The 27,087-nt window shown below is 45.2% G+C and overlaps 1 protein-coding gene across 1 annotated transcript in view; it reads left to right on the top strand.

Annotated features, from left to right (window-relative positions):
* The window catches only part of TFCP2 (transcription factor CP2), a 311,771-nt gene that overhangs the window by 189,495 nt on the left and 95,189 nt on the right, over window positions 1-27,087 (top strand). Inside the window, exons 9-13 of the mRNA XM_086965818.1 lie at window positions 712-795; window positions 1,810-1,885; window positions 2,532-2,625; window positions 7,223-7,313; window positions 8,746-8,858. Of these exons, the coding sequence (XP_086821944.1) occupies window positions 712-795; window positions 1,810-1,885; window positions 2,532-2,625; window positions 7,223-7,313; window positions 8,746-8,858 (458 nt within the window). The remainder of the gene's footprint in view (window positions 1-711; window positions 796-1,809; window positions 1,886-2,531; window positions 2,626-7,222; window positions 7,314-8,745; window positions 8,859-27,087) is intronic.

The raw sequence follows: 27,087 nt of genomic DNA, 5'->3' as shown, positions 1-27,087 counted from the left end.
TATATAAAAGCACGTGTTACTTTTATAAATTGGCCTTGGATTTATTGTGTGTATCTGCCTTTGTGTGTGAAATAAATGCTTAGCACTACCCTCTGATATTCCGAACTGCTCACCCACACTACCACAAAAGAGAGCACCAGGGTGTCATTTGTTGCTCGGTGATTACTTTGGGATTTGCTTGGACTCTCTGCACAGTGTATCTCATTTTGGTGCACTATATAGAGGTCCAGCTTCCTACAATTGCTTTCACGTTTTCTCCATTATACCAGCCTTAGACTAAGCAGAGAGTTTGGTTCTTTTGGGAACCATTTCAAAACCTAACTTGACTCTAAGTCAACTTGTTTGGTACTTTGCAAGGGCTGCAAGAGTAGTTGGGACAAATAATATTGCATGAAGTACTTCTTATCCCAGGAACTTACTCTGCTTTTATTTAATAAACCTTTTCTGTGTGTCTACCTTGCTTGTCTTTGTCTCTAATTGATATTGGGTGATAGATGTGACTTTCAGTTGTAGAAATGGCATTTCATTTCTTGATTTCCTGATTTCATTTCTGCATTTGTAATGTTCACAAAAAACAGTATACTTGAATGACTGAAACTTAGGGCCTATCTGAAATTTATAACAAACATAAACAGTTTAGGGGAGAAAATTGAGCATTGTCTAGTTGTGCCCCAGCATCATGTGCTTAGTCTATTTTCTCCCTCTACACAGTGAAGCTGAGACTGTCAAGCCACTCCGAGAATGGAAGCAGACGCCTGCAGAGCCCCAGGACTACAACAGGATCTTCATCTTGGGGTGAGACTGTGATGATGATGTGCTTTAGCCAAAATGCAAGAATTGAAACTGAAACAATTTTTTGCTTGCATTAATAACTTTTCCCTTAACATATTCCAATATACAATGTTCACATTTTCTGGTCTAATATTCCATTATTTAAAAAGATGTGTATTTTTAAACATGTTATCTGTGCAGGTGTATTTATAGTTGGGTGTGGTAGGGTAGACAATGCATGGTCATTTCTACAACTGATCGGACTCAGTCAAATGCTTTATGTGTAATATCTTAAAAGTAGCTTTGATTGTGAGCCACATGTGGTGAATTCTCAAACTTGCTGTTTGGAGGGGTATCTAAATACATACTGGCCTGCATGACTGCTCCCACAAACAAATTCTCACTTTCTGAGGTGTGCACCGGAGAAAGGGAAGCAATCCATTGAACTTGCTTCTGTTAATGTCCCTGGCCAGTTCCATGAATACAATACTTTAGGGTACTATCTCCCTTTCAGGTACATTTTGCCACCAAACGTTTGCTTTCTGTTAAAGTGTAAGCAGTCTGCAATGTAATCATTAGGTTCTTCTTTAATTTCCCATCTCCCTGTGCCTCTGCTCCTACTATGTTGCTTCAGGCTGCCACTTTATCTTCACCCAGTCTGCTCCTATGTCTTCTGTGTTGTTCTGTTTGCACTCTTCAATTGTCCCCATCATTTCCACCTTTTGGGGTTCTCTGTTTCTATGTGATCTAGAACCTCTTCTACACCATTCAACCTTTGTCCACAGCCTGGTTTCTACAGAGCGTTGGATGATATCCAATTCTTATGTGTTTGGGTTGCAGTGGATAAAATGCTTTACATATTTTCTTTCTTGAACTCTCGTCATTTAGTTAGATGAAAACTTCTACTGACCATGAGGCCTTGAGCTGCCATTTTTCTGCATTGTTCACTAGCACGTAAAGTTATTAATAGCGCAGAAGTCACAGAGAGGCTTGGCAAACCATTTTTGTGATTCGGAACCATTTTATCTTTTAAATTAGGAATGGCTCTCCCAACCATCAGCCGGAGCCGGCAGCTCCAATTATAGATGTGAATGCTAGCATGAGTACGATGCAGGTATGTGCTAACGATATACATTTCAGGATCACTGTGCATGAAAAATGTTAAAATGGCTTAAATATATTCTTCTTTCTTTTATCCATATCTTAACAATGGGCAGTCGCATTTAATTTTTAATAACCTGTTCTTTGCACAGATGCACTTTTTTTGTAAGGATAGTTTAGCCTGATTACATCCTCTCTATTTAAATGAATTTTCTTGGATATCTTTGCCTGGTGTATGCTATTGTACATTGTGTGTTACTGCAGCATATATTTTAAGTCATGTGAATTTATGATTTTGCACGCTTGTTGAAATGAGTATTTTTTTTACACAGGCACCTTTTACGAATACCTTTTTGTCTATGTTTGTACTTTCTAAGGCCTGGTACTTTCAAAAGCATGTATTACTTTTAAAATGTTCTGTAGCATCAGCATTTGTTTTTTGTAATGTTCTAGACTGAGGTGAATTAGCTATGCTAACTGTGGGAAAGAAAATGCATAAACAACTAGCACTTTTCTAGCTCACTTGTGATGAACAGTGATATGTGATATCAATGAATCTTGTCTATGTTTTTGAGTTCCTTTAATGTGGTTTTTGAGCTTTAAGGGCAATCATTCTAAGATTAATTCCATCCATCTACAACATGTTTGGCTTCTTTCAGAACCTCCTGCCAACAGCAACTCCTCAGGATGCTCAGCTATGGTTACAGCGAAACAGATTTGCAGCTTTTGCAAGGCTCTTCACAAATTTCTCAGGTTTGATGTACATGTGATATTTTTCTCTATACACATTCTGAGTTTGTGTAAAGCAGTTTTATCTACTACCTTTTCTCTGTCATGAGTCTCTCTGATTTACATAAACATTAGAATACATGCACCCACATCCATGATCCCCTGAATACCATTTTAAAAAACATTTGGAGGAAAAGAAGAAAGATTTTAGAGAAGCAATAAAGTTACGAGAGGTGAAAGTAGTGAATGTGAATAAACTCCGGAATATTTTCCTATTATGGAGGTGTCACTAGCCCCCCGTGTAGATGTGAGCCTGGGGAACCGGAGTACTCAGGAAAGGAGCATTGAGATGCAGATTTAAATGGGTGATCTGAAAATATATATCACTATATAGTCACCAGATTATGTGGCAGAGACAATGCCTCACTAGTCCGTCCTCTCCTGAGGAATTGTCTATAGATCACAGTGTGATATTGAAGGTATCCGAAATATGAGTCGTTCTATTGTACGATGAAGAGAGGGTAACGAAGAGTATTGTTGTCCATTGAAGACACTCAGTCTTTGCTAAAGGAAAGGCAGTTTGTGATTATGCTGACACATCTTGTTCTATAGTGAAAGTACCATTCATAAATCATGCAACATCTAAGGCAGTCCCATATAAAGTGGAGCAAAAATGTAAGGCTTCTCCAAGAGAGTCTGTATACAACTATCCTCGTATAGCTCCACATTTTATAATGGGTCGTCACGGCAAGAAAGAGGGTGCTGAACCAACCAGTCCCTTCCCTCACTTGACAAGGAGTGTAAAAGATAGGAGGCACCGGGTCGGAAATTTGATGTATCCGTCTCTACAGAAAGGAGAATTGCAAATTCTGCTTTTCTCCTTAGCCATGTAGACCTCACCAATTAATGCAACACCTTCTTGAAAGACATACAAAGAGAGTTGCTTCTTAGGACCAGGAAAGGAAGATGATCTACGAAGAATGGTTAATTTTAGATCATCATTGTGCAGCTACATTATGCTTTTAGCTTAGTACCTTGTCGATCATTAGAAGATATGCCTGGCTGTGTACTTCAGGGTTAAAACTTGTGTCATAAATATATTATTGGAAGGTGAACATTTGTGAAACTAAAAACCAACTGATGAAATGCTGAACCAAATGAAACAAGCATTTGCAATGCAACAGGTCTCGCATTTACAAGAGTTAGAGCTATTGGCATTGTAAATGACGATTCCTTTTATTTATGTGTTGATTTTTAAAACTTAAATAAAAGGCATTTAACAATGCCAATAGCTTAAACTCTCGCAAATGCGAGACCTATTGCAATGCAAATGCTTGTTCTACTTGCACACACTATTTAAACATATAACACATAAATGTACTTTATCGATGCCAGAACATTGATAACTAGCAGTTTAAGACGGAGGACACCAATCTTGTGGCAGTAAATAAAAACAAAGTTAAATATAAGAAAAGACACCCCTCTTAAAAGTGTATTTATATTTTTTTAGGACTGTGATAGGAGGGACAGCAGCACAACGGAGGAGTGGGTGGGGAGAAATAGGATGAGCAGTTGTGAGTTTGGGGAGGGCGAACAACGGAGGTGCTTAAGTCGGGAAGAGGACAAAATTCATGGAAAAAATGGCAGGAGTTTGTGGGAAACAACAGACCTGGGGGAGAAGCCCCAAAGAAGATAGAACAATCCAATGCATTCATTCACTGTCATGCAGCGTTAATAGAAAAAAAGTAATTCCCTGAATGAATGAATGTGAGCAGTGAAAGGATACACACCCTCTAATAAAATGAATGGTAAAGACATAATTCTCATGGAATGGAAGCCCTCTGTAAGAAGCATGCATATTAGTTTGTCGTCAGCCAGTGGTAATCAGTGGGCTGGCCCAAATCTCACTGTAAACTATACTGTTGTTTACGATAGGTCTTTTTGTCAATACACAGCTTAAAGCTGTCTGTAGACGAGACTTGAAAAGGATGCATTTGCAGCTGGAGTCCTAACATTGTGTACAGATGAATGAATACCTAGATTATCTGTGGCAGGTAGATAATATTGTGCGAGTCCCCATCCATTTGCTGTCTCCTGAGCAAGGTCACACAGAGTGCCAGCGAGATACGAGCCCAGTATATATAGGCCATCTAATACAGTTGCTGTCTTCTATCCCATGGTTAGCAACTATTAGACCAATAGTAAGTGTTGATTTCATCAGTGTGTGTTTCACATGAAACTATTAAAAAACACACACACACAGTAATGGAAAAAAAACACTTTTGGAATTAAAAATAGGTTTATTTAGTCACTGTGTCCTACGTTTCTCCTGTGCCATCTTGAGGTCTTTGTGACATTTGCAAACACTGGATCTTCGCTGTGGGCATTTTAGGCTGACATCAGAACCATGCAATATTGGACATGGGACGATACTACCCAGTAAGTATTCTCCCTAACCCGCTGCAGGTTCCATAGGTCTGGGTATGGACATATAAAACAAGGTATGTTTAGATAACTAGATCAACAAGCGAACCGAGCACGGGTTTTGTTTACCAAGACTAAAAGGAATATGCCTTTTATTATTCTCCGTGTTTGTTAAAGTATATGAAGTGTCTTTTCAGGCTGGACGCATGCTTAACAAAGCAGTTAAAATTGCTTTTTCAGACCACGATTTGCATTTGTCGTTTGTTGACACTACCTTAAGTAGGTAGATATTCACAGACCAGTGATTTTAACAAGCACCAGGAGTAACTATTCAGGAGTAACTATTCAACCCGTAAGTGTGACTCCCTACACAGGATCTTCTAAAACCATGCGAACTGAGAGCTGATGCGAGGAGAGGAATTATTATGCATCACCTTGTCGCAACCCGCAAATCTATTTGCGCGCTCATTAAGAGCTACTAGGCTCATTAAGTACGTTGATTGGATATGTTAATACCCACTCAGGTACAGACTGGCGTTCAGGTTCACATGACCCAGAGCTCAGTCTACAGAGAAGGATGACAGACTTTCTCCCGCATACTTTTATTTGAGCTATTTAACACAAACGGGCGCCAACCAGCACTTTGATTAAATACATCACTGATTTAACACACAATCCTATCAAGCCAGCTTCAATAATAAATAAGCCTACGAGTGGTGCGCGGAAGCAGCCCACCTCTTTCCTTCTTTCATTTAGCTGCTTCCCTGTGAAATGGATCCAAAAAAGTACAAGGCTGCGAGTGGTGCACGCGCGCCACACGAACAATGTGGTTTCAATTATCACGCCCATGTCTGGGCACAATAATTGAAATCACATGGCAGCGGTGCGCGTAATAGACACCAATAGGCCTTGGGCGGAGCAATGCGCCCGCCTTTGGCCATTGCGTGCTGTCTTTTATATAAAGACGCACACAAAAGCCAATAACGTGGCCCAAAAGGAAAAGCCCACACACGAGATTGTGCGATTCCTAGGGTTGTTTTCAAACCTCCTACAAAAAGTCTCGCACTGCACTGCTAGGCACGAGACCTAAAAAGGTTTAACTTGCAAAGGCAGTGGGTGCTTTGCAAAGAAAAGGCACATGCCCCAGCTCAAAGGAGGCCAGTGGATATTCAAATATACTCAACAGGGGCATGGCCTGCAGCGGTTTCAGTATCGGCTGCTTTCTTCATCGGCCTCAAGTTAGTAAGGATAACATAGCAGATGCAATGGCCATTTCATGCTAGAGGAAGTGGGAAGGAACAAAGCTTCCAAATGGCAATCTATTTTCTCCCCGAGACAAGCCAGACCTGACGGGAGGTTTTGAGGGTTTATTTCACTGACAGGAGACAAGTAAACCTAAATAGCCTCTGAGCGTTGCTGGCCTATGAATAGTAAGGCTCTACATTGCACACTGCAATCTGATCAAAACCACCAAGCATAACAGTAATTGTCTTATGTGTACAGTCCACTGTTAGTGAAAGTGTTGCAGGTGCTTAGAAAAGGATGAAGGAGAGAAAGTGCAATCCATAGAACAATATCAGAAATGTTTTCAGTATTTTCTCTCATCCCAAAGAACAAACTTTGAAATCCTGGATTTGCATCCAGTCATCAAGTATTGCAGAACAGCAGCAGTCAGTCTTATATTACAAGGTGTTATACCAGTGCTGCAGAAAGACCAACATTTGGCATCAGTGTACTTAAGGAACTGTTTGTCCACATTACAGCGCCTCCAAAGCACAGAAAGTATCTTTCCGGAGAGTGTCATTGTGAAATACATTTTTCTCCATGGATGCACCAAGTCATAAAACATAGATACAAGTTTTCCTACATGATTTTCTTGATGACAATCCATTGTTTAAGTGGATAAATTATCCAAATGCCTGTGTGGGTGCCAGGCTGAAAAATTATTTTTCTGTGAATCTTTAGAAGGGTGGACGTCCTTGTGAAAGCATGTCACTTTCTCTGCTTGTCCAATGTAATGTTTTTCTATAAACCTCGACATGAAGAGTTAATAACTTGTGATTTAAAATCATTTTATTTGGCAGTACCTTCTGTTATTTATCATCTGATTATTCCTCTTTCATCTGCGGCTTTGTGACATCGATAAGTGTGCCATGTGTTTGTATTTAGTTTAAAAAGTTGCTTTAATTCAATACAGGAGCAGATTTACTAAAGTTAACCAGAGATGATGTCATCCAGATCTGTGGGCCTGCTGATGGAATACGGCTGTTCAACGCTTTGAAAGGCCGGTGCGTAGCTCTAAATGCAGTTTTAATGCTTTTGACATGGTCAGTGCATGAAATGTTAACGTTTCAAAGGCAACCTTACCTAATGTGCATACCTAAGTTGGTGAAGTAGTTGTTCGAACAGAGTTTCAGTGGAGCTTATTAGTCTAGAAATCGTACCTTTACAATTGGCCGGAGGTGATGAACCACATTTCTTAGTTTGTGCTATATTATCAAGAGCATTAGGCAAACAATGACACCGTATACAAATATATATCCTGAAGGTAGGCCTCCAATGCTGCTAGCCCTTCGCTTTTTGCAGCAAAGCACTTTCTAAAATTAACATTTCTAACATCTAGACCTGGAAAGAGGGCAAATAAATGGTAAAGTTCAGCCATTAATGAAAGTATTTCATCTGTTTAGTCCTCCGCTCAGCCAGTTACAAGAATTTAATTCTTAAACACTTTTTTAAAAAAAAGAAAACATTTTTAGGTTAGGATCAGTGAGTGTCCCATTTCTGGTATTAGCACATAGATTTTGTTAACGGCATATTTGTACAAAAATGTTGCGTTTCATGACCCCCAAATAGGAAGCCTCATTTATTTGCAATCTTGGAGTACGATGTGTCTTGCAGAATAGTCCACATTCTCCTAGTACATGAAAACTCCAAACTATGGCTACGCTTGCATTATTGGGCACCTAGATGACTTGTTTCACTCCTCTGCACAGCTGTTGGGCAGCGTCTGTCTCGTACTTTAATCGGGCTTATTCCCAAACTTTTATTCAAAACTCAGGCTTCTCTTGTTTTGCCCATTCTTCAGCATCCTCGCTGATCACCATTTTTTAACTTCCACTGAAACTCTTAACACTCCTAGTGACGTAGGTGACGTGCTTCTGACGCTTTCTCTGCCTCATCTTTGCACTCTAGAAAAACCCTACAGTCTCTGACTGCATCGCATCTCTGTTTCTTATTGCTCTTTCACCTTTGCTCCTCTTGGCGTCCGCTTCCTGTCGGTCCTTCTTTTTTCTGGTATCCTCTGTCTTGCTCAGAGTCTTTCTTCACTTAATTAGTTATCCTAGACCTTCGCTTTTAGACAGGCTACTTGCCAAACTCATTAAGTCTGTAAAATTACCTTTTGCCTCTTTAACCCTACATATCCAAAGAATGTCCCTGCGGCAGGGCAGGATCCCTCGTGACAGGATGTTATTATGTGCAGAACTTGTTAGCTAAGTCACGGTCTACTTTCACTATTCTCTTTGATGATGTTACTGTGCCCTTCAAACATGATCATTTAAAAAAAGAAAAAATATATATATTTAGGATTTTCATGTTTGCTTTAGATGGTAAATCAACTGTTCCAAGGGTCAGAACGTGCATTAGTTGAATTTGCAACACAGAAAGTAATTGTTTGTCAATGCTTATGATAGTAGGTGACCAACCATCTTTTCTCTCTAGGGTGGTGAGGCCACGTCTTACCATTTATGTTTGCCAAGAGTCCCAGCCCGTGCGGGAGCAACAGCAGCAGCAGAAACATGAGAATGGGGAGCCGTCAAGCAGTACCTTTTTTGGTGAGTTAGCTGTGTCTGTTGCTTTTCAAAATGATGTCTCTTGTTTTAACATGCTTGCAGTCTTTTGGGGAAATCCCAAAATTATAAGAGGAAGACTAGTATATCCTGTTTGCTCATGTGGGTATGTATTCACAACATCAACTTTTGCTTTAAAAGATGACATTTATTTGGTTGTAGTTTGTCATGCACACTATTTTTGTTAAACTCTCCGATTTAAATAAATAAGTTTAGCTCATGTAGGCATCATTTTTAGCTTTCTCTTGTGAAATAGTAAAGTGTGGCCTTCTAGCTACCGTGTGGTCTGTATAAAACCTCGGTTTAATAAATAGAGTATGTTGTCATTATTTGGAAAAGAACGGCCAGGTATTTTTTTAAAAAAAAATTTATGCAGTTGGTATTTATGCTTTCAGCTGTTGTAGAAACATCTATTCCAGGCTCAGGGTTGTTGATATGTACCTCCATGCGACCTTTGCCTTTTTTTCCCTTCTGTTTGCCTGACTTTGTGTTTCTTCTTGCCTATACTTCTAAGGCATATAAATGTCATTAACAGAGACCAGAAGCCAGATAATGACAAGTGACACTGTCCAGTTTTCTCTCTTATTTTCGACATCCGGTACTTAGCCTTTAAGTGCCAGAAATTAACATTGAGGCCCATTCACTTTTTGTTGGCCAGATCTGAAGGGTTCCAGCTCTGCCGATAGGCTCAATGCTTTATATATTGTGTCCTGCATGGCAGTCCGGTAGTTAACAGGAGCTAGTGTGAACTGTGATTAGTAATGCGTCCTATGAAGACGTGAATCATCAGTTATAAAAGGACACTCACTGCAAGTTGTGCCTCTACTTTCGAGGTATCTTCAGATGAATATCACAATACTCTGGATGCACTATAGAAGGGCTACCATAATCATTTGCTGGGAACTACCTTGTGTTGTCTGTCATTTCCACCCTGACCTTCTGTGTTCTTAAAATCTGCAAGTAAAAGAAACTTTGTTTGTCAGTTCCAGTTGTTGTAACTAAGAAGGCTTGATTCCTCCTCTTGCGTCCCACTCTACAGGCGAAGCATGCACCATTCTTTACTTTCCGCAAAAGATATGTGGTGTTCTGAGCATTTCTGCCCCTGGGCTGTGAACTGCAGGTGACTTGCTTGGAAGTGGAAAAACAGCATTTTTTTAAGAAAAAAGGAATTTCAAGATGCAGCTGACTAAAGATTGCGAGGTCAGAAAAGGTTGTTTTACCCAATCAAAAAAATGAATTAACTATTCGACCGAGCCTAGTCTTACAGCTTTTCTGTTGAGAAAAGTGCATAAGAACTTGCCCTGTGTTATGTTATTTTGCTCCAATACATCAGTGAAATTGTTCTGTCTGTTAAACCAAGCTAAGACCACAAGCAGAACAACGTTTTAATGCCTGTGGCAAAATTGACATTCCTGCCCAGATTATTTGATGAAAATGTGACTTTTCAACGGCATTTAGGATTGATTAGGAGATTTGGGACTCTTACTTAGTTGTTCCATGGACAAGATCATTGAGAAAATGTGCGGTATTGCATTATGAACTGGTGAACTATTCCATGTGTTCTTTGATTTTTGTCTGGCAATCTCTCCAGAGTTCCAGAGGGATTCACTTTTCAAGCATTTTTAACAGTGCTTTTTAGATCTGCCTTCTTTCTCTTGCCATTTAATTGCATCTTTCCTTAAACATAAATCTTCTCAAACCAGGAAAACGACAAATTCTTGGGGGTCAGATAGCCTCTATCAGTAATGCCATTTGATTGCAGGATTCTAGCAGTGTTCTAAGTTATAGATTGATCTGACTAAAGCCACTGTTGAATTTGCCTGATCAGGCCGTTTCAATTTCAGGATAATTAAGCATCCATCAGCTCAACAGAAGAGTTAGAGACCCAAGTTACCCAGCCATTGATGTCGTTTCCCCAGAAGACATTGGATTTGTTTAGTTTAAGGTATTGAATTGAGTGGGACTGTGGCAAAAAAGGGATTACATTTAGGTGTCGCAGCTGCAACCTCCAACTTGCTCCTTGCAACTCCTGGCACTGCCTTTGCGACTCCTGCCTTTAAAGGTGCCAAAATGAATGGCAGGAAGTTAGTGGCAGCTCGTCCTTATGGACTACGGTTAAGGCTCTGCTCTTTGTTTTCTGTCAATTTCTTTATTACAATAATAGGGAAGAATGTTTCACTATTCCTTATTAGTGTAAATAAATAATGGAGTACAATTAGTTGGAATGTAACCTTCCCTGACAGCTGAGGTACGTAAAAAAAAAAGAAGCTTTTAAATGTATGTTGTGTGTGTTTTTGCAAGTGAGCGTGTGTTTATGTGAGAGAGGGAGAGGGCATGTGTATGGGTGAGGGAAATTGAAGGTCAAAGGGCGTCTTATGTCACTTCTGCTACCCCAGGCATTTTGGTATATTGACATTCATGGACAATACCATCTATCGCTGATGTGTGTTTTGTGTGCAGATCCCTGTTGGCAGAGTTTTAACGAGTACTTACACATTGCAATAGTTTGAGCTATCGTTTGGGACTAGTAAAACTTGGTACACTGTCAACATGATGAGCTTTTCTACTTGACCCAAACGATAGCTCAAACTATTGTAATGTTAAAGAACTGGTTTAAAGTCTACCCACAGCGATTTGCACACTAAAGACCAACCAGCTGTGGTTTCATGTTGACTTTGCCCCAAGATTTTTTGCCTTAACAGGGACCATATTTGATAATATCACTACATCTCCAAGATGCCCATTTCCGCATTTTCGGTTAGCTTGCAAAGAATATTGGTATGATTCACTGTAGGGGTCGCCACTTTGAAAATTCACTGTTCTGCCATTCAGTTCATTCCTGCATTACTATTCTTGACATTGGTCATGGCAGTCATGAAGGCCTTATTTAAAAAAGAATTAATATAAAAAAGTTTACTGGTTTTTAGGCCTCGCGCCTAGTGTTGCAGCGCAGCACTGCTCGCGCAGCGAGAGACCTCATGGGGGTTTGAAAACAGACCTAGGAATCGCACACGCTCGTGCGTGTGCTTTTCCTTTTGGGCCACGCTATTGGCCTTTGCGTGCGTCTTTTTATCAAAGACAGCACGCAATTGGCTAAAGGCGGGCTCATTGCTCCGCTCATGGCCTATTGGTGTCTGTTACGCGCACCACTGCCATGAGATGTCCCGAATAGTTTGTGCCATCCACTTTCCCGGCTGTTTTCTACATTAACCATCCCTCTGCTTTATACCACCTCCTTTTTATTTTTCTTCCACGCCCTTTCTACCTTATAAGTCTATCTCCTTATGTAACTGCGCCGTATTCCGGTTAGGCCCGTCACTTTTCATAGAGCCAGCCTCTCCCTACTCTCTGTCTCATGTAAAGCGCTCCAATACCTTCGGGTCGAGCTTGCGCTATATATATCTGATATAAAAAAAAAAAAACACCTGAATCTGACCCTGTCCCCCCTTCGTTCTGACAGTCCTGTTGATGCCAAGCGGGCGCTGCTGCCCCCTCTACGGCCCACCCTCCCACTGAGTGCGGATAGAAGCAGGTCCTTCGCTGCGCCAGCGGGGAGAGACTTATTTCACTGGGAAGTTTCAAATTGAGCAAACATTCAGGGCAGGAAGTGCCAGAGATACAGGGATAAGAGCAGTCACACTGCAGTTTCCATGAACTCCGCCTGTGTCGGGCACCACGAATGCGCGGCTGGCCACAACCTCCCTACAGCTCTGAGACCCATGTCTAGGCGCTATTCCATCACAGCTTTTACATGGTGGGTCAACGGTTATCGCTCCTAAAGACACCCCTCGTGTATATACGTAATATATTCATGGAGCATCGAGGCGCTTTACTCCTCAAATACACACGTCACATGTCAGCGTTCGAAAGGCTTCTAAGCAGTTTAATCCTCAGCTATTTACAATGTATTTACAAAGTTTTCATAGGCTGCCCTCCTCCGATATATGCACACTGTGTTTACAAATCTTCCTGCTATTATACTGTGCTCCATATGTACACATTGTGTCTATGCAAGGCTTCCAAGCACTATTCTCCTCAAATATACGTCTAATATACTAGACTTACAAGTGATATATTCCTTTGCTTTACGTTTACTGTGTTGCCTCGCTGCTGGGCACTATTCTCGTCTGTATCCACATGATGTATTCACCAGTCAGATATCCAAGACCTATACTCCAAATGTGTGTACATTCGGTATTCATACGGTTTCGAAGCGCTCAACGCCTTGAGTACGTTGTTCACAAGACTTCTAAGCATTACACTTCTCCGGTATGCACAAAAATATGTAATCAACATGTTTTCATGTGTTGTATACTTTTAGGATTTGAACAGATGCGTTTGTAGGACCTTTAAACTATGTTCTAGAGAATAATTATTTGCAAGGCTTCGAAGCGCTACACTTCCCGGTATGCACAAACATGTAACCACAATGTTTTCACGTGTTGTATGCTTTTAGGTTTTAAACACATACCTTTGTAGCACTTTTAAACTATGTTCTAGAGAATAATTATTCGCAAGGCTTCTAAGCGCTACACTTCTCCGGTATGCTCAAAAATATGTAATCAACATGTTTTCAAGTGTTGTATACTTTTAGGATTTAAACACATGCGTTTGTAGGGCCTTTAAACTATGTTCTAGAAAATAATTATTCGCAAGGCTTCGAAGTGCTACACTTCCCTGTATGCACAAACATGTAACCACAATATTTTCAAGTGTTGTATGCTTTTAGGTTTTAAACACATACATTTGTAGGACCGTTAAACTATGTTCTAGAGCATAATTATTCGCAAGGCATCTAAGCGATATGTGACCCTGGTAAAGAGGTATTATATTCATACATCTGAAAGAGACACATTAGTGATAGATTCCTTACCTTAGAATATCCCCAGGCGTCAGACTGGATCCGGAAATTTTTGCGTAGCAGTACCCTTGCGCGTCGGTAGGTGTCGTCTGCAGTTCCGCGTCAGTCGTCGGCGTCGTGGGCGCCGTGATCACGTTGTCGTAGTACTTAGACGCCGCCTCCGCGTGCTGACGTTAGTTCTTCTTTTTTTCGCGCCAGCTAGCGCAGATCTGGAAAAAGTTGTACCCAAGTCACTTTTTGACTAACCTTTTGAGATCCTTTTTGATCCATTTTTAGAAGTCTATCGACTCTGACTGTGCCGGTAGGGATTCCCGGGTTCAAGCCCTGCACCGACTGCAACCGACTAATGTCGGTTACTGACCCCCATCGCCGGTGCCTGCACTGTTTGGGCCTGGACCACAACAACCAGTCCTGCTCCGACTGCCGGGCCCTGACGTCTAAGGCTAGACTGGAGCGGTCCCGTAAGCGACTCGAGCTTCGGCAGTCTGCCCCGCGCCGCTCAAGGTCCCGGTCCGAAAGGAGGGCGAGGGACCGGTCGCGGGGCCGGAGCCCCCACAGTTCCGGTAGTCGTCATCTGTCTTCGGGCTCGAAGTCCTCAGGTAAGAGGCACAAGAAGTCGAAGAGGCACCATTGCTCTGCTGACTCCCCCCCCAAACCTCGCGCGCCGCAGCCGGGGGTTCCGGCGACATCGCCCACGCGGTGTCGCGTCCTGCCCCACACCCGCCGGTCCCTGGGCAGGACGCGACGCTGGGGGAGATTGCTGACTTCCTCATGGCCATGAGATCGCTCGCTCCTCTGTCGGGTTCCGCGGCGCCTTCGGGCCAAGCGGTTCCGACTAGGTCCCCACGCGGGCCGGGTGCTTCGGCACCGACGCTGTCCAGGGCTTCGGCCTCGGCGCCGTCGGCGACTTCGGTCCCGACGCCGCAGGGTCCCACTGGGTCCGGATCCGGGTCGTCGCCGGTCGACCTAACGACCTCTCCGACGCCGGCCCCATGGGTGTCGTCCCCGGCGCCGTCCCTGGACGACGTCGCCCCTGGTCCTGTCCTCGTTTCGGGTCCGGCGCCGCTCTCGACGCCGCTGGGAGATTTTTATTTCAATGACCGGGCCCCATCCTTTGAGCCTGAGTACCAGGCTGTGGGTGATGAGGACGATTGGGAGGGGTCTGAGGACCCTCTGGCACGTGAGTGTCAGTCTTCTGTGGCCTGGACAGGAGAGCTTGGGGAGGCCAGTGTGCTGGACAATTCGCCCGACACTGGCTTTGTCTCCCCTCTTAGCGTGGCTACGGAGGAAGGGGCTGCTTATAGCGTGGTGCTAATGAGGGCGGCCAAGGCCCTGGACCTTGAGCTCCCTGTCGCGGCCGGGAGAACTAACCTCCTCACTGAGGTCCTTAAACCGCAGTCCAGCTCGCCCGAGCCTCTGCTGCAGTTTAATGAGACCTTGCCAGATGTTCTTTTGGGCACTTGGTCCAGGCCCGCCACAGGACAGCCTGTGGATAGGAACGTGGCCAGACGCCACCTCCCGGCTCCGGGTGACCCTTGCTTTTTGTCTACCCATCCCACCCCTGAGAGCCTGGTTATCCAGGCCTCCAATTCCCAGACCGCATTCCAGTCGGCTCCCCCCGACCGGGAATCTAAGAGGTACGAGAATTACGGAAAAAAGATATTCTCCTCCCTAAGTTTGGGATTGCGGTCCGTTAATACCGCATGCCTCTTAGGCCGCTACACCCACTCTCTGTGGGACACGGTCGCGGACGTGCTGGCACACTGCCTGTTGGAGGTACGAGATAGACTCGGCAAAGCCCTGGTGGAGGGCCGGGATGCAGCACGGCATTCCATCCGGTGTGGTTGCCATCACCTCTGCCAAGAGAGTGAGTGAGCTTCAGGCTCTTTCTTCTACTCCACCTTTCCTCTCTGTTCATCCGGTCAAGGTTGTGTTGAGGACAAGACCTTCCTTTCTGCCCAAGGTTGTCACGGCCTTCCACATCGGGCAGTCTATTACGTTGCCCACCTTCTTTCTGACTCCGCATCCCTCGAAAGAGGAAGAGGCTCCACCGTCGGGACCCAAAACGTGCGCTCTCTTATTAACTAGATCGCACACGCCAGTTCCTGGTGGATGACCAACTCTTTGTTGGTTACGTGGGCGCGAAGAAGGGAAAGGCGGTACACAAGAGGACCATTTCGCGGTGGATCATCTTGTGTATTCAGGAATGTTACTCCATGGCCAAAAAGGAGCCCCCTGCTGGATTGCGGGCTCATTCCACTCGATCCACGTCAACAACTGCCCTGGGCCGAGGAGTCCCCTTACAGGACATTTGCCAGGCAGCTACGTGAGCCTCGCTGCACACGTTCGCAAGACACTACTGCCTGGACAGTCAAGTCCAGAGGGATGGCTTCTTTGGCCGTTCCGTCCTCCAGGACTTTCTGGTGTGATTATTGGTTCGCAGACCCACCACCGGGGTTGGTATTGCTGGGGTATCTATTCTAAGGTAAGGAATCTATCACTAACGTGTCTCTTTCAGATGCACAAGTTACTACTTGTGTAACGATATATCTGTAAGCGACATTAGTTAGTGATAGATTCCTTACCGACCCACCCATCCTCCCCGTTCTGGGAACCGATATCTAGGGTTAAGGTCATCCCCTTTCAGGGCCCTAGTTTCATGGCACCCGTGTTGGTTCTATCATGGCTCTGCGTATCCGACGCGGAAAAGCTGCGTATCAGAACTGACGTCAGCGCGCATGGGCGGCGTCTAAGTACTCAGACGACGTCATTCCGGCGCTAACGACGCCGACCACGGACGCGGAGTCGCAGACGACGCCTACTGACGCGCAGGGGTATTGCTACGCAAAAATTTCCGGATCCAGTCTGACGCCTGGGGATATTCTAAGGTAAGGAATCTATCACTAACTAATGTCTCTTACAGATATATTATTACACAAGTAGTAACTTGTGCGACACTGCCAAACGAGGCAGCAGAGGCTCGGTACTAGCACGAGTCACTCCTGGGCCCTGATTATGCCACTCGAAGTGTTCTGGGTGAAGCTGGAGCCTTCCAGGCGCTAGTGACGGAGACTTCAACAGCAGCTCGCGAGAATTCCTGCTGCACACTATCTGCTGTTAGCACATCTTTTAGGAACCAGGACAATGTGTGAATATTTCAGTACGGGGTGGGGGAGTAAAAAGAAGCAGGGAAGGGGGTCTACGTGATGTGCTTCGTTGCTTTTAAAAAAGCGGAGCGTGCCACTCTGCTAAAAAATATATATATATTATGTGCTGTCTTAACATCAAGTTCTGTGAGCCGCAAATAGAGAAAGAGTGACCCGCTTGGGCTTCTGTCAGATGCAGGCAACTGAAGTAGGTAATGTGAGCACTGCAGCAGCAAGCTGAAACGGAAGCCAAAGTCTCAAATAGCTCCTAGCTGCAGTTGGAGGACATGTCCCCAGCTGTAAGCACTGAACTAGCATTTGCAATGTAATAGGTCTCGCATTTGTGAGAGTTTGAGGTATTGGCATTGTAAATGATACTGCCATGGGACAGAATATGCAAACACAACAGGTGATGGACCGAATGTGGATCAATGTCACACACTCACCCCAGGCCAAAGATCTGGGCCCAAATCCATCGTTTTTTTGCACTCCACACCACCCTGGGTTAGACAATGGCGATATGCAAATCAGCTCTGACCCTGTGCCCCATGGGAACAGTCCAGTCCGAACTACAAAAGCCATGTCCTTCCCAGAACGGAATCAAGCATCCGAGGACCGGACCGGTTTCGAGGTAACACCTCATCAGCCCGGCTAGCTTGAATCCAGTGGTGTGGAGTGCCTGGGACCCACGTCTGGGCATCCCCAGCGCACTTAGGGCGGAATATGCAAACACAACAGGTGATGGACCGAATGTGGATCAATGTCACACACTCACCCCAGTCCAAAGATCTGGGCTCAAATCCATCGTTTTTTTGCACTCCACACCACCCTGGGTTAGACAATGGCGATATGCAAATCAGCTCTGACCCTGTGCCCCATGGGAACAGTCCAGTCCGAACTACAAAAGCCATGTCCTTCCCAGAACGGAATCAAGCATCCGAGGACCGGACCGGTTTCGAGGTAACACCTCTCATCAGCCCGGCTAGCTTGAATCCAGTGGTGTGGAGTGCCTGGGACCCACGTCTGGGCATCCCCAGCGCACTTAGGGCGGAATATGCAAACACAACAGGTGATGGACCGAATGTGGATCAATGTCACACACTCACCCCAGTCCAAAGATCTGGGCCCAAATCCATCGTTTTTTTGCACTCCACACCACCCTGGGTTAGACAATGGCGATATGCAAATCAGCTCTGACCCTGTGCCCCATGGGAACAGTCCAGTCCGAACTACAAAAGCCATGTCCTTCCCAGAACGGAATCAAGCATCCGAAGACCGGACCGGTTTCGAGGTAACACCTCTCATCAGCCCAGCTAGCTTGAATCCAGTGGTGTGGAGTGCCTGGGACCCACGTCTGGGCATCCCCAGCGCACTTAGGGCGGAATATGCAAACACAACAGGTGATGGACCGAATGTGGATCAATGTCACACACTCACCCCAGTCCAAAGATCTGGGCCCAAATCCATCGTTTTTTTGCACTCCACACCACCCTGGGTTAGACAATGGCGATATGCAAATCAGCTCTGACCCTGTGCCCCATGGGAACAGTCCAGTCCGAACTACAAAAGCCATGTCCTTCCCAGAACGGAATCCAGCATCCGAGAACCGGACCGGTTTCGAGGTAACACCTCTCATCAGCCCGGCTAGCTTGAATCCAGTGGTGTGGAGTGCCTGGGACCCACGTCTGGGCATCCCCAGCGCACTTAGGGCGGAATATGCAAACACAACAGGTGATGGACCGAATGTGGATCAATGTCACACACTCACCCCAGTCCAAAGATCTGGGCCCAAATCCATCGTTTTTTTGCACTCCACACCACCCTGGGTTAGACAATGGCGATATGCAAATCAGCTCTGACCCTGTGCCCCATGGAAACAGTCCAGTCCGAACTACAAAAGCCATGTCCTTCCCAGAACGGAATCAAGCATCCGAGGACCGGACCGGTTTCGAGGTAACACCTCTCATCAGCCCGGCTAGCTTGAATCCAGTGGTGTGGAGTGCCTGGGACCCACGTCTGGGCATCCCCAGCGCACTTAGGGCGGAATATGCACGTTGTTCGGATATTCTGTCCTGTTGCACAGCTATGTGGATAATATTTGGTAAGTTTAAGAACCACCTAAAGAAAGGTACATTCAGGCGTACACTGTACATTTTCAAGATAACGATGTAATGATGTCCTGCATGTAACGCGGGGACAGAAGATGTGCACGCGTATGGAGTGCACATCTCCTGTCTGTATGCGTGCAATCCCCTGTCCCCTTCAGAGGAGTTGCCAGAGAGGAGACGCCATGCGCGTGCAAATCGCCTGTCCTTGCGTGCACCTGGTTTGTCTCCCTTCCAGCACCAAACCGACAACAATAGTCTTGCCAAGGCGATGCAACGCATGCGCTGTGTTCGCTATGTGAGACCTAAAAACAGCCCCATTCCAATAAAGTTAAAACGCTGCACCCCTTGCTAGTTGCAGTGTTTCAAAAGTAAAAGCAAACAGATCAGATATCTGGCACAAATCTGATTTCCTATTGCTGCCACATTTGTGACTAGATGAAGAACCAGATTTACAGCCTCGTGTACAGTAACAAGTCTGTACACTGGGCTGTACAGTGTACAGTCACTCGCTCGGTGCAACGGAGCTCCGAGCGAGTGGATTATAATTTATACTAAAAACGAAAGTTTGGGTAAACGGAAGCTGTCGAATAAACTCCCATTTCTAACATTCTAACTTTCTAACTTTGTGACTGCTCAGCTCGATCTTCAGTGACCTCTTCCCCATGTAGATCATTAGTGAAAGCCAGTGCTTAATTTGAGCTGGTGGTTTGCCGCACCAAGGCTTATGACAGTCTGCCACATGGTGGCGTTGTTTGGCTAATTTGGGTATTAGCACAACTACAGCTGATCTAAAGTACAATGATACCATGTGATTGCAATATAGATTTGTGGAGATCAAATGCATTGTCCTGGCTTGAGTCAGCAACCGATGTTATATTCATGTTTTGTAAAACTAATAAAATATATTCAAACAAAAAAAAATTAGCACAACTACAGCTGCGTGTGATGGTTAGTAGCTGTGTTTGTACTGTCATTGCCAGCTGGCAGGGGCAATGTGTGGTGCAAGTTGCAGTGGTCTCCCGACGAGAGCCCCAGCACTTATTGATTTACAAATGAAGCACTGGCAAGCTAAGTATGTCCTAAGGCAACCAATTCATACAATTCAGTGCTTCTTATGCTTTAGTTTTGCGCTTGCACTGATGAATCACATCCTATCACAACACTGAGCCTTTTGCATATTTAAAACCGGGCTTAGGGATAACCTTAAAGCAAAGCATGAGGGTGTGGAGTCATTCTGTGAAAGGGGCGATAGAAGTTCATGAGCCTAAGCTGGGTACAGCGGTGGAAGGAAAGCCTGCACTGGTGGAAAGCAGCTCACCTTTTAGAAGAATATGTCCAAGACGCCATTGTCGCCAAGCTATGTGTTCTTTGCAACACACAAACCACTTAACCAACATGTAATGTGCACCAATGCTCACCAAATTTAGTTTGAAAACACTGCTGCAAATGCTTCTAAAAAAGCCCAACCACTAAACTAAATAGAAAAACATTATTTAATAACCATGATGGGGTAGGGGGTGGTGCGAAGGGGAGAGCACATGGAGAAACTGACAGTGGGTGGGAGGGGAAAGTATTAACACTGGTCAGCTGCATGTGTTTGCAACATGTCCTGAAGAGGAGTCAGACAATCGGACAAAATAGTGCCTGAAACTAACAGAACTGGACACAAGGAAAATGAGCCCTGTAACGGGGCCAGTTGCTATGGAAGGGAACGACCGACCAAAAGGAGGTCAGATGGGCACGATTTACCATTCAAATGTAAGGAATTTAGAGAGGCACCCAGAACAACCAATGATAAGTGATGGGTTGCCTTGAAGCCCATGTACTGAATACACCATGCCTCGCAGAGCAGTGCATGCGTGCTGCTAGGCTCCACCTAAAAAAAAAAAAAGCTTTAAAATGTATGCTGTGTTAGTGCTTGTGAGTGAGTGTGTGTTTTTAGAGAGTATATGTGTGTATTTGTAAAAATCTGCGTGTGAGTGAAATTGAAGGTCAAAGAACGCGTGATGCCACTTCAACTACCCCTCGTTCTACACACAACAGCTGTTCTTATTGGAAAGATATCTGTATACTTGAATTAACAAGAGCACAATTGCATAAATGAAACTGTAGTTGTACGTAGTCAAGGAGAGCTCCACAATGATAGCACTTACACAATAATGCCATACCTGGAGATCTATATGATTTTATTTAATATATATTGTCAAAAAACATATACACATTACAAAGTGTCCCATGTGAGACAGAACCATAAGACATAAAAGGATTTTTATAAAACAACAATTTACAGTATTAGATAAAACAGAAACGAAAAGAAAGGGTTTCAAAAATCACAACAAACAACCTCAATTTTGTTTACACATAAATCTCAATACAACCCTTCTGATATTCCGTCGAGAGGCGGTAACCTCATGAGTACTCTCCGAAAGATGGAAGTGAAGTGGAATAAATGATTCATAGACGAAGGATTGAATATAACGGAGGAATGGCACACATGTGGCAGAACTAAAGGGCTGAGAAAATGCCTCATGCACAGTATATGGCTTTATGGACTGATTATAGCTGTAGTCCAGATGCCCAAAATTGACTAACTGGATAGCGTATAATTGTAAAAGACACTACATGAGTTGGTGTTGTTTTATCATTTTATTTTTTGTTTTATGGCTTTGTGCAGATTGGCGATGCTCCACCACCATTGCAGAGGAGCCGCCGCTGATGAATCGGCCTGATGAGGCTGTTTCTAAGCAAGCTGGTCAGTTGGGCTCTCTTCCTTGGAGTATGGAGCATTTAGAGCTCTGTGAATTGTTCATTGATGGAGAAACTGGTTTGTGAGCAGCTCATCTCAAGGTGTAGGCAAATAAGAGAACAGACTTTCTAAGCAGAGTTTCCTGCCGCAAGTGGCATCTTTATTCATAGGTTTTTTGTATATTTCAGAAAATGGGAGTTCCAGAATCCAATTTTTATGCCACCAATGACCGCTCACTTTGTCAGTGATATTGCATGAGGGATTATTCATCTGAGGAGTCAAGACGATCCAACTCTGATATGGGATTTCATGCTTCATTATATGTCCAGTACTGTGATAACAGTTAATTGTTAACACGAGGAGATAATGGACGGAGTGCTGAAACTTTTCAGATGCTCACCCCCAGTCCCAGATCTGGGTTGAATCCAACATTGTTTTATAGCTCAGTTCGCCACCCCAGTTCAGACCCAGCTATATGTTAATCAGTCTGGACCCTGGGAACAGTCCAACTCAAACTGCCAAGCCAGGTCTTCCCTGGACCGGAAACAAACATCATGGGACCGGTTTCTGGGTAACACCCCTCATCAGCGGAGTGGTGTGGCTCACTGGTAGTGGAGTGGTGTGGCTCACTGGTTAGAGGAGGCAGACCCGGAAGCAGAGAACGGCCCGGGACCAGGGCTCAATTCCCGACGCGGCAGGGTCGTGGACCAGGGTCAACGTACTCGATAATTCTCGCCTCGGTGCCTACTCTAACCAGGGATCACACTCGGCAACTCTGGGCATTAAGCTTGCCTCATCTCTACAACGGCCCCCCACAGACCCGGGGATGCCTGGTTTCACCTTGGAGATACCCAGAAAGGGACCATCTCACAGGGAAAGCCAGGACGGGTTCCCCAGCGGTCTTCCGCGCCAGGATACTCCGGTAGTAATTGAGCACGCTACAAAACAGCATATTACATATTACATTACATTACATCAGCCAGGCTAGCTTGAATCCAGTGGCAAAGTGAGCAAGGGATCCAAATTGAAAGGGGACGATGAGCCCAAACAATCTTCGTTGCTTTTAAACACATAGCGTACAAAATTTTCATGAGTGAAATACTCTCCTGCAAGAAAAAGGAAGAATAACTACCATGATTTCATTGGAAAACTTAGTAATATAAATTGGCAGTTGCCATCTTAGAATGGGGTGCCACGGAAGGTTCCAGTCTTTACCAGGCTGAACCTTTATAAAGATATTAAGCACCAGTTTACCCTTTTCAAGGGAGCCCCCAGGCATCAGGCAACAGTACCTTGTCCTGCATCCACTAACCAAGTACCTTGCAGAGAAACTTCATCCACAGGTAAGAGAGGAGTACAAGGTGTCGCCTCAAACAGTATTCGAGCAGAGGGCTTTGCTGATGGTAATACCAATATCCTTCCGCCTGAAAAGTGTGATTGGGTTCTGTGGGCACTAGAGAGATGGGGAGTTGTGATGAGTCTCAATTCAATAGTGAGGTGCTGCAATCTTGTCTTATGTAAAGAAGGATATATCCTCAAACTGCCTAATTTTGGGTTTATTTGGTATTGTTCAAGTAAGGAATTTCTAGAAACTTATATCCATTTTAGTAACAATTACCTGAAAACACTTTCAGATGAATGAGTGCCGCTGATTTGCTTTTGTCCTCTCAGCTTCCCCATTTGCAGATGCTCATGTTTTTTGTAGAATTTTTGCTCTGTCTTTGCCTTTAACTATGAAAGTCTTGAAAATGGACTGAATTGATATCACTGGTGCATGTAGTGTATGATATGATGGGCAACATGTAATTTCCCCTGGAATCCCAGGATATATTTAGCATCTCTGATCAGTTTCATATGACACCAGGGGTGAATGATGGCTAAGAGAAAATACTGGATGTGGTCCGGGGTGTGTAAGAGATTCAAATAAGAAATCTATTGATGTCATTAAATGAATCAGGAATTACATTGCAGAAAGTAACTCATTCTTTCAAGTCACATTTTTCTGGTTAATATGATGGAAAGTCTCAAAGTGATTAATATTTTGGAGACGGTAGAATGGAATTGGAAGAGACAAAGTGGTGTGTGCTAAACCTGACCTACTCAACCTTACTTCTACATATAGATATTCTAGGTAGACTAGTGACAGAAGAAATGGTACAAAGCAATAAATAAATAGGAGAATATTCAAATATAGAGAGATTTCATTTATGATAATAAATTTGAAAAATTATAGAAGGTAAAATAGGGAAAATATTGAATGTACTTAAAATATTTACCTAATACAAGTTTAGACATGCATTGTTCGGTCTACTGGAGAATTTCCGGACTCTGCTTAAGACTTTTAAATTACTTGATGCAACCATGCGTATACAGGGTTTAGGCATGTAAGTCATGAATATCTGTAAAGGTGCAGTTTAAACTTGCTCAGTAGTAGGGGTGTGCGAAATTTGTGTAATTTGCTTCTGCCTAATTTTGTGAAATTCTTGAAAAAATGAACATAAACATAATTACGTAAAATTCAAAACTGGCATTTGGCAATGTATTGGTGTGCAAAATGCATCAACTTCAAAAGTAAGAATGGATTGCATGCAAATAAATTGTCCAAAAAGCAGAAGCACTGTGAACAGCAACCGTTTGCATTCTTTTGTTCAATACATTTTTACTGCTAACAGCTTGTACTTGTGCGAGATGGAGTATTAAGGACATTTTGTGAATTTCACTTGACAAGAATAATGCAAAATTATACTAGATTAAGCCAGCGTAACTTAAATTGCTCCTGAGCCGACTCAGAAGTAGAAGTTGTTATCAAGACTAACTGGGGCGATATACCAAAGTCTAAAATTCCAGATAAAGACTTCTAATATTAATATGTACTGATAAATCTGATCTCTTATAGTTGTGATTGCTTCAGCCTAGAATTTTGCATAAGTTTATCACTCCCCGAACAAGCTGAACAAATCTACCTTTACATTTTGTCTGTAAGCAAACTATGTGCACTTGGCTTGTCAGAAGTACTAGAACACCATCCAACCTGATTGAGGCCAAGTGCTTCAAGTAGCCATGGAAGCTCGGTGATGTTGACAGGATTGGCAAAACATTCCAAAATGGGGGGGCGTGGCTAGCAACCACCGATGGCGGCCGCAGCTTAGGGAGGCTCCTAGGCAGAGGCGGCTTTCCGCGTTAATCCGTAGTAATATCCTGACCATTACTGGCGGACAGGGGCGGACCAGACCCGGTGTCCGTGTGGCGAGCAGCGCGACAGTCCATGAGAGCGGCGGCGGCCAGAACGGGCAAAGTCATACCCTCGAGAGGCGGAGGAGGAGCTGGGCCTGGCTGCAACAGAGGAGCCGCGGACTATCAGTGTCATCGGATCCGGCCGGAAATGTCCAGCAAGCGGGGGTGAGTGGAAGGAAGCGCCGGCCTCCCGAGCGCGTCACCCCGACAGCACCGCAAAGCTACCCTCCCGTCCAGCCAGGCACACAGACGCCCACCGCGACAACCCGGCTGCGCTCCCCGGTCTCGCACGCAGCTTCCAGCAGCGAGACGGGAGCTGCGCAGGGCCAACCCAGTGCCGCCATTACCCGGCCGGAACGACTGCAGACGCTGGACCCCGGCCGCGGCCGCCAAAACCACCTAATCACCGGCAACGCTACACGGCGGCCACAGCGGGCGAGGGTTAAAGACACTGCAGCCCTCTCACCGAAATCACCAGGGGTCACCAGTGGGGCAAGAGTCTGGGCAACACCCACATCAAGGGGGCACTGAAGAGATCCGTAACGCAGCGGTGGGTGACGCAACTTACAGCGCACCGCCACACTTCCCTTTCAATCCAGCGCTAGGAGGAGGCTCAGCGCCTGGCCTGTGCACATTCACTAGGAGAGCGTTGCACCACTGCGTGACAGAGAGGAGACGCCACCACCCACTACGGTGACCTTCTACCTGCGCGCACACTACCGCCGGAGCGCAAGGAAGAGGCCCTGTGAATCCACACACGGTCATTTTCTACACCAGGCAGTTAGATCCACGGCAGCGCCATGTCCCATAGGGGCCCTAGAAACAACTCAACCCAGGCCAAACTGGACAAATTCGCATTTGAGAGGCAATCACCGCCCCAAGATCAACGCAAGGCCGCCGGAAAGGCGGCTGAAACCGAGGGGGCGAAGAAGGCCACGCTTGATGACGTCCTGGCAGCGCTGGCCCAAGTTCAAACGACGGTGGGTGCCACAGCAACGGAAGTCACCTTGATAAGGGCGGATCTCCAAAAAATGAACGAGAGGGTCAAGCAAGTCGAGGTGGTCACTAAGTCGCTGGTTGAGGATGTATCCGAATTGCAAATAGCAGTGGAACGGCTGCAAACCGATAACAGACTGCTGAGGGACAAACTGGACGACCAGGAAGGGCGCTCCCGGCGCAATAATGTCCGAATTTTAGGTGTGCCAGAATCAGAGGACACGGGGGCTATGGACCTCTACGTGGAGGACCTGGTCAAGACTCGGCTTAAGCCCAAGGGACTCTCCAATTTCTTCTCCGTCGAGAGGGCGCACCGCGTACCAGGAGGCAAGCCCAAGTCGGGGGCCACACCGCGACCGATACTGGCTCGGTTGTTCAATTTCCGGGATCGGGATGCCATTCTCCAGGCCGCTAGGGTGGCACCGACCATCCAGATCCAGAACTCGAAGATTGCTTTCTTCCCGGACTATACGGCTGAGGTATCTAGGAGAAGGAAAACGTTCTTGGAAGTCAAAAAGTCCTTGAGAGATAAGGAACTGCCGTACTCAATGATCTTCCCGGCTAAACTACGGGTGGTGGCAGACAAGAAAGTGTGGATCTTCGACTCCCCTGGAGCAGCCCGGGACTGGCTGGAGGGTTGGCACACCGTTGGACGACAGCGCAAAACACACAGACCGGATCGAGACCGTGGAGGAGGTAGCGGAGCGGACTCGCAAACATCGGGTCGAGCGGAGGGACCGGACCACTCACCATCCCATGGGTTTGAAGGAGGAGGCGAGAAAGAATGAACCCGACCTTGGACTCTGGACACTGAGCAATCGCCGAACGCCGAACTAACCTATACTTTCCACAGCTACACGTAGACGCCGGCATGGCTGCCCCAAACGCCTTCAGGGAAGCCGCCTGCCTGGGGAGACACTCTCCCCCCTACAAGCAAGTACTCTGGTTTTGGGATGGGTAAAGCACTCTGCTAAGTTGGGGTGGCGGGCAGTTGGAGGTCCGTTAAGCAGGGGGGCAGGGAGGGGGGTTTGTTCAGGATTGTTAATGTTAGGAATGTGCATTATGGATCAAAGACAATGTTTCAGTACGTATGGGGATCGGAACACACTGATTGGACTGAACA

Source organism: Lissotriton vulgaris, chromosome 1_1, assembly GCF_964263255.1.
Source record: "Lissotriton vulgaris chromosome 1_1, aLisVul1.2, whole genome shotgun sequence".
Taxonomy (NCBI): Eukaryota; Metazoa; Chordata; class Amphibia; order Caudata; family Salamandridae; genus Lissotriton; species Lissotriton vulgaris.
The sequence above is the reverse complement of the archived record's forward strand: the minus strand, read 5'-3'. Positions and strand labels throughout refer to the sequence as shown.